Source organism: Athene noctua, chromosome 1 (genome assembly GCF_965140245.1).
Source record: "Athene noctua chromosome 1, bAthNoc1.hap1.1, whole genome shotgun sequence".
NCBI lineage: Eukaryota > Metazoa > Chordata > Aves > Strigiformes > Strigidae > Athene > Athene noctua.
In genome coordinates this window covers 53,445,349-53,453,597 of record NC_134037.1, presented here as the reverse complement: position 1 = coordinate 53,453,597, position 8,249 = coordinate 53,445,349, and the positions used below count along the sequence as shown (strand labels likewise).

Below are 8,249 nucleotides of genomic sequence, written 5' to 3'. Positions count from 1 at the left end.
AACGCAGACACTACCATGTGAGAGACCTGTGCCCACGCTGGAGGTGTACAGAACGTGTTCCTTCCTTCCTCACCTTCTTCATCCTGCCTCCCCCCTTCTGTCATGTTTCAAGTTGCTTCTACACAGAAAAAACAAATAGCGGGATTGATGGTTTGAAGCCATTGCACTGTTTTGATGACTTACCTTCACTGATCCAGTGCTGTGAACAACGCTGGGGGTGAGCTTCTCTGATCATTACTAATTAAAGTATTACATAATTATGATGAAATTAATTAGGTGTTCCCATCCTCACAGCATTGTTGCAGCTAAACTATTCTGAGGGAGGCAGAGAAAGGCAGGAAGAAAGGTCAGGAAGAAAATGTTTCAAGTTTTTAAAAAAATGCTGTGTGTTTAAAAATATCAATGCACCACATAGTCAGCTTTTATGTGAAACAATATGTGACAATATAAATGATGTAGCAGTATGTAGTATCAACCTACAGACTAGCTAGAGGCCACAATACAGTCACATGGATGAGTATGGGAACCACTGATGCACGGGTACAGGATTTTAGGCCTAAAAACCTTCAGAAAGATGCCACAGAAGATCAGAGCCAAGAAGTTACTGGGAGGGGGCAGACCAGAGAGATTTCCTTTTGTATAACAGGTTATATTATATAGAAAATGGGGGAAGAGTGACAGATGCTTCATTAAGACCTAGCTTTCAGTTGCTGACTAGTCCACAGGGATTTTCAAAACTTGACTGAACAAAAGCCCTGAGCAACTATTTTAAACAGGAAGCTGGACAAGAGAGCTCCTGAAGTCCCTTCCCACACGAAGGATTTCTAAGATCCGACAAAAGGACAAAGGACACTAGAGAAAATCCAAACTAAGCAATTTGATGAGTCAAACAATTAATAAAAGCCACACTTACTTGAATTTTTCTTTCAATAACTGCAGTACAAGAACAGACACAGTATGTGGCTGAATATGATGCAGAAGGTGAAATTATACTTGAAAAATTCAGGACTTCATTTTAAACAATTAATCTTTTTATTTCTTTTTACAAAATGTCCCAGACTGTACAATACATCAACATTTTTCTAAGGTTGGGGCTTTTTAAATTATATAACCATCTCCTCTTCTTTTTCTGAGGTAGAGATACGTACATTTCCAATCAGCATTTTTAAAAAACACTTAAGCCCTCCCCGCTATAATCCAAACATAAGAGCAATTCACAATAACACAATGTCTACTTTTCCATTATTAATTGCTCAGATAAATTGGAAATCATGTCATGGCCTATAAAAGTTGACACTTAAAAGTTGGCCCATTAACTCTGTGAAGAAATCCTGAAAAGATCAGAGCTGGTATCATGGAGGGGCATCATCCAAGGCAACACTCTCAGAAAGGGAGTCCTCTGCCCCAGAAGCAGGGCTGTCAGGCAGAGGAAGAGAGGCATCTATTTCCAAGTTGTGCTGCTTCTCCAGGTCACAATTCATGTCAGAATTTCCTTCACCACTCACCTCTCCCTCTGACTCTTCAGTCAGTTTGTCTTGGGCCTGAACTGACTCCTCAGAATCTTCTTTTTCACGCAGAAAGCTGCAAATTGTATTAGGCCTGCTGTAGGAAAAATCTCTGTCTTTGATCTGTAACCACTCCACTCCACCTGATGCAAAAAAGGAAAATTGATACTAGTGACAAAAGGAGTTCAGAGTTAACAGCAGGTTTTTGTTAGTTTAAGTTCACTGTTAAGGCTGAGCCTGACCAACATTGAAGCAAAAGAATCACTTAGGATAGAAAGATATCTTTCAAAAATTTGAACCAACGCTAAGTTTTGTGGTAGTTTCTTACCATGGGGCTCAAACTATTCATTTTCCTTGAAAAATAAAGCTATGAATAACAGAAAGGCATCTGATAAAGAAAGACCAGCTTAAAATTAAGAGAAACTTAAGTTGATAAATTAACAATAACATGCATAGGTTAAACCAATTTATCCAAGACATATGGCTACAAGTTTTTATCCAGATACTGGAGGCATTGTGCATGGTTCATTGATGCCACCAGCTTGGTCTCTAAAGAGCAGTCACAAGGGAGATAAAAGCATTAGGAAAGTATGAATGTCAAGATACAAAACTATGTTATGTTCACATCACAAGTACTGTGCCCTGCTCAACCCATACTGTAAAACTAGAAAAGAGAAACAAGAATTGGTCAAAGTTAACTCTACATGGCACGAGACTTAAAAAAAACCCAAACAACAAAAACCACGAAAAAAGCAACAACAAAAAAGACAGCAACTAGAATTCTACTTGGAGGAGACAGCTTAGAGCAGGCAAATGTTTATAAGGCCATATGGGGAAAACAAGTAGGGATTGATTTATCTCCTAATTCTGATAACAAAATAAGTAACTTGCACTCACTGGAAGCACCAGATCATACATTTTTAACAACCACAAAAGCAAAGTCAAGAAAACCTACAATCAAGTTGTGCTTTTTCCATACAACAGAAATGTGATTTGAAAACTAACTGCTGTAAAAAGTGGTAGAAGTCAAAGGTATAGACAGGTTCAAAAAGCAAGTGAAGATGATGGAGCCTTTATGGAGTAAAGACACAGTAGTCCAGATGAAAACTCTTGTCAGGATATTTATCAGCTGCTGAACACCAGAAGGATAGCCAAAAGAAAGGATTACTCATGTATACGTCCCCCATTCCTCCTGCTTTCCACAGGCCCATTTACTACTGTCCATAGTCAGAAATAAAATTCAGGACTAAAACCTCTGGTTGCATCCAGTATGGCAGTTCCAGTTGTATTTAGGTGTCAGACACCACCCTTAGACTCTCAAAATAACTTTAAAATATTTTACAAATGCAATAAAGAGAATTAAATGTTTGTTCACCTAAATCTCAGAACATTTGGCAGTATGCTAGGTAATGACAGAGACAGTGTAAGAATTTGTGTTGTCTCCTGAAAAAGTATATCAAGCTCTTAACATGTATCAAACGGACTCCAAATAGAACTGGGATTCCCCTCCCACTTAGATTTTTAGGCAGTACATGTTGCCAATTCACAAAATGTGCATACAAAGGAACTGCAACAACATTAAACTTCTGTCAGGGTACAGAAACAAATTGTTTTTCATCAAGTATCATTATTGCTTCTCCAGAACAAAACAGGCCTTTACATTAAGCAACATATTCTCTAGTCTACTATACTTTTAAAATAGTAGTTTGTTTAATGTTATCTACTTAATCATATGGAGAGAAGAAATGGTACATGGTGTTGATAAGAATGCTTGTGTTTGATTAGATTTTAGATGACATTTCATGTTATACCTATGACCAATGTCCATCTGACTGCCTCTATTTAATATAAAATGGCTACCTATTCTTTATGAAGCAGAAACACTGACTTGAGAAAAAAAGAGCAACCAAAAGCAACAGGATACTACTAATGAATACTACTATATATAGTAGGATATTCAGCATCTGACTGTAAAAGCACTTACTTCCGTACGAAAAAACACCAATGAAATAAAGCAAACATAGGAGCACTGAGCTCTGCCTACAGAATGAGAATCAATATGAATGGTCTGCTAGGTGTGCCTTTGCAAGTAAGTTACTGAATTTACAGTTAACTAAACTCACTAAGAACAATTCAGTTGTGGCACATATAACATGGAACTCCTTACTAAGGGTATTGTAGATTTTCAACAATTACAGAAACTCAAGTCATTAGAAAAACGGATGGAAGTAAAAAAAAATATTTTTTAAAAGAATTTAAAAAAAATTCAGCAAAGACCAACTAAACAGCACCTCTGATTTCAGAACTTGGGCCAAAACCTTTAAACGACAGAAACATAAGAAACATACCAGGGAACATAAGCATATGTTTGCCCAGCTCTCCCACTCTTCTGCAAGAATCTCCTACTAGCCACTTCTGGAAGCAGCACTGGTCAGAAGGAATATCTTTTTTTTAATGTGTTTTGTATTTTTGTTTTTAAATATACACATCTATTGCCTAAAGAAGAAAGTTCCTCTACCTTCCTGCATGCTCTTGAATCAAACACTTAGTCAAGGCTGACACTCCTAAGCATAGTCCATCCACATCCCTATGTATAAGAGCAGAAGCACTAACCAACATTCTCTTCTCCTTCTTTCTTTTCCGTCAAAAGTGTCCGTGTCATGTTCAGCTTCTTCATTGTGTGGCACTTGTATTTCAGCTGTACTTTTTGGTTGCCTTCTGCATCTACTATGAAGAGAGGAGAAAAAAAAAATACCCCAAAACCAACACTATAATGTATTCCACTATCAGCTGAAACAAGATGAATATTTTTAACCTTCCAGGCTACCACAACAAAAAGGACATCAAATCACAGTTACCATGCTCTGTGTTTTCTTCAAAAACCACACAGGTTCCCAAGGTATCTATGGAAAACAAAGTGAGAAATTCTTAGGGACTTATTTCCATCAGCTGTAAACACTTCACCCACTGGCACAGCTCTGGGAACATCCTGACATCCAGCCCCCTGCAAAGGCCCAGCACTGGTAACCACACTGCCAACTCAGACAGGAATATCACCACCATCAAGAGTCACTACACAGGAAGATTCCAGATCATCTTCTTCCAGACTAATGTTGACACCACAAGGCAAATGGGAGAACTAGATGGCACAACATGCCAGTCCTGCTTATACAGAAGACAACAAGCACTTTAAGGCATTTTACATCCCACATTTTGACCTGCTAGTGCACCCCAGAGTCAGCTTTCCAGGCATACTTTCCAGTAAGTAATAAGGATGTATGGCTAATTTAGCAGTGAACTCAAGACTGGTGCTGCTCCATATGGTTGTACAAATACCACCCAGAACTTCAGCAACTCACAGGACCATGCTCCCCGTTCACAGTGTAATTAACTGACATTAAGGAAGTTCTTTGGGTCACATGACAAAGGAGAGGTTTTATCCGCAGTTTTTCTTACCTTCATATTCTCCTGCAAATACATATCTGTCCACTTGTAAAATGGGCCTCTCTGTCTCTATTCCCTGTAAAAAGAGAGAAAATTGCACAGATGTCAGGTCTCTCTATTAGCCCAGACAATATGAGAGAAGAGAGATACAGCAGATCCCAGATTACATCAATTCCTTCAAGAGATAAATAGTTTAAAAAACATAAGGTAATAACAGTAAAATAAATATTCCATGACATAGTAAATGTGGAAAAAACCAGAAGGAATGGATTGACTGTAAAGCTTTCTCAAACTGTCATCTTTGTACGAAGAAAAGTAAATCTTTAAAACAGGACTTATGAAAGTGGATAAGACAATTCTGCAGAGAATATGTTTTTACAGAAGCTAGATGACTCCTGAAAGAATGGCAAGACATGTAATTAAATTAATATTTATTAGTTTTCAAAAAAATGTAATAAAAGTAGTTTTAGTCATTACAATTGACCCTAAGATCTTCTGTAATGTTAAACATTGGGGGCAGGGGGAGGAGTTTTCTTTCCATTTTTGTAGGAGGCTTAGTTAAGCAGTGATAACTGTTACAAAGGGTTTAACCAATCTTACTGCAGAATTAGCGTACCATTAAAAGAAATAAAATGTAATCACAATTTTTCAGTCTATCATCATATGTGTTACTTTAAGTACATTAAACACAAAAAATATACCAGATAATACTGTTCCAGTAATCACCACAAAACCAACAATGCTGAACTGGTATAGAAAATGCTCTAGTATGCTCAAAAGAATCAAAAATGTAGATCAAACTGTAGTCAATGGTCTATTTAGATTACAGTAAACAAATGTAAAGTGCTGTTACTTCCTCAGGGAAATTAATTTAACCTCCATTTTAAACAAACAAAAAATATATATATTTGCATGAAAAAAGACGTTATTTTCTAAGCTCCAATTACTTTCAAAAGTCTTTGGAAAATACAGAAGGTGAAGAAGTCTGGCATAAAGCATTACACCAGCACCAGAAGTGCAACTGCAGGGTCACAGAAGCTTCTGTGATTACAGCGTGTCTACATTGTGAAGGAGTTGGAAATTGTTATCTAATTTTCATTTTTTAAACAAGGAGTCTGAGAGTAAGGCAGCAATTTGATCAGCTCACTTCCTTTCTCTACAGCAAAACTTTTCAAAATACACAGGCCACGATCTCATTATTCTAACATAAGATATAAACTGTATTTTGATGAAAATTAATGCCTGAACAGAATACGCTAATCAAGACAAAATGCCTTTCAATAGTACCTTGTGAACCTCAATGTTATTCAGGACATGAAGACAAGCACACACCAGAAGTTTTGAAGCACTATATGGTAAATTGCATAAAATACAACAGGTTAATAGGAATTTGTGCACTTTTTTTCTCATACTTTTAAAAAAATGAAATTATCCAAGATCAGCAAGATTTAAGCTCTGGGATTCTCCTGCTGCAGAAGTTGAGAACATCAATAGCATCAAGCTAACACGTAGAACTTTTTTTAACTGCAGGAAATTAATTAAAAAATTAACACATCAGTGCTAGGCAAAAGCACTAACGTTTTTAATATTCAAAACTTTACTTCTTTGGCTGATTTACATTCCTTGGACTATGCACAAAAGGAGACTGTCTTCCCCTTACGAGACCGGCATCACAGAAAGCTAAACAGAGTAACACAAAGGAGAATCTTTTATCGGAGTTTTAACAACAGTTGTCTGTTATGAAAAATCTCAAGGAATGCTTCCTCTGTGGAATGAGCGCAGGTAGATTTGGATACGAGTAAGATACAGCACAGACAGATTCAGAAAGGTTTTGGCTTTATCTGTCAGCTGTATTCAAGTTGTAAGTGTGCTTAATTTTTGTTTGAATGTGAAAAATAAACAATTTAAAAAAATAAACTTGGAGCTTGAAATCAGAGGGTTACCGATAATGGTCCTAGCTTATAAGTACTTCTGAAAATATTATATTTATATTCAAAGGCCATATGTCATTTCTGAATTAGAGAGCCCACAACATGCAGCCATCCATGGCCAAGACAGTACCCATAAATCTCTATCAAAACGTTACTGACTTCAAGGAATTTAGAAACAGCCTCAGTCCCCTGTTCACTTGCATACTGACTTACCCCTTTCCTATTGTGCTGTAATCACTCACCAAAATCTTGCATTTGTTTTCACATTTTTCTAAGAAGTCTGAATCAATAATTCCTGATAGCTCCACCATGACCAGCTGCTCCTACAAAGTAAGTTTATAACATACATCTGTAATTGATATATCTGAACTCAGGAAAAAAGAAACAGAAGCTCCCCCCCCAAAAACAACAAAAACCCAAGAACAACAGTATACAAAGACCCAGACATTCAGAGTAAACAGACCTCAAATCTGACTTATTCTACATTTTGTCTAGAGAAAACTGCAGCCTGATATTGCAATACCCAGGGAAATGCAGTAACCCACTATTCCATCAAACACCTGTTTCACACCTGAAATTCTTGGCTTTTTCTTTCTAACTAGGAAGAGAGCTCTTTTTTCACCCTTGAAAAATGAGGATCGATATATGGGTAAATGATTTTGGAATTATAACAGTATGACCAGTTACATATTCCAAAATACATTTTTCCAACCCTTTAGTACCTACCCAAGACACAACAGCGCAAGGTAATGTTTAGCAACATGTTGCGTGAAATGGTTACCTTTAGTTCTTCGTAAAATATTGCTTTGAAATAAATTCCTGTTTGCAATTCCTTACAGTTCTGGATGAGGAAAATGCAAAACCAAATAAAAAAAAAAATAGGCACCTTGAGAAATCTTTTATTCAAGGAAGAATTTTCACTAATCACCATCTACTAAGCACCCATGAACGTACATTATAGAAGAATAATAGTTTGTATTTTCGGATGTCACGGGGGTAGGAAGCAATTGTAAGTGGAAGAGTGCCTTCTGCCAACGCTGCTTTCCACAAAACCTGAAGCTGAACAGCCAAACCGATACAGCTTTCGGGACAAGACCACTGCAGGGGCAGAGAAAGCCGCCAGGCCCAGGGAAACGAGCTCGCTCTGTGTTCGACCCCACCGTCAGCCCGGCGCTCCAAGAGAAGAAAAGGAAAGGGAAGGGGTCCCGATGTCGGCACCCACCAACCTCCACCTCGTCCTCCTCCACTCCATCTTTCCTCCCGCCCTCCTCCGTGCTCTCTGCCGCCGCCATGTCGCCAGTAAACACCCCGCTTCCCCTCCTCGCCTCAGCGCCCACCACGTGAGCCCGGCGCCGCCATCTTAGAGGGC

General features: G+C 38.0%; 1 protein-coding gene across 5 annotated transcripts; it reads right to left on the bottom strand.

Moving 5' to 3' along the window:
* Positions 1–1,009: 1,009 nt before the first annotated feature.
* Positions 1,010–8,211, bottom strand: GTF3C6 (general transcription factor IIIC subunit 6). 5 transcript variants are annotated; one of them, XM_074896167.1, is made up of 7 exons: positions 8,107–8,211; positions 7,123–7,203; positions 4,962–5,025; positions 4,364–4,408; positions 4,119–4,232; positions 1,506–1,648; positions 1,010–1,416 (listed from the first exon to the last, which is right to left on the bottom strand). In XM_074896167.1, exons 1-7 carry the CDS (start codon positions 8,170–8,172, stop codon positions 1,384–1,386), a joined length of 546 nt encoding a protein of 181 aa, XP_074752268.1. In that variant the 5' UTR covers positions 8,173–8,211; the 3' UTR covers positions 1,010–1,383. The 5 variants fall into 5 exon arrangements, with proteins under 5 accessions (XP_074752268.1, XP_074752263.1, XP_074752264.1 ...); XM_074896162.1 differs by having other exon boundaries at positions 1,010–1,648; XM_074896163.1 differs by having other exon boundaries at positions 1,010–1,648; positions 4,119–4,229.
* Between the last annotated feature and the right edge of the window lie 38 nt (positions 8,212–8,249).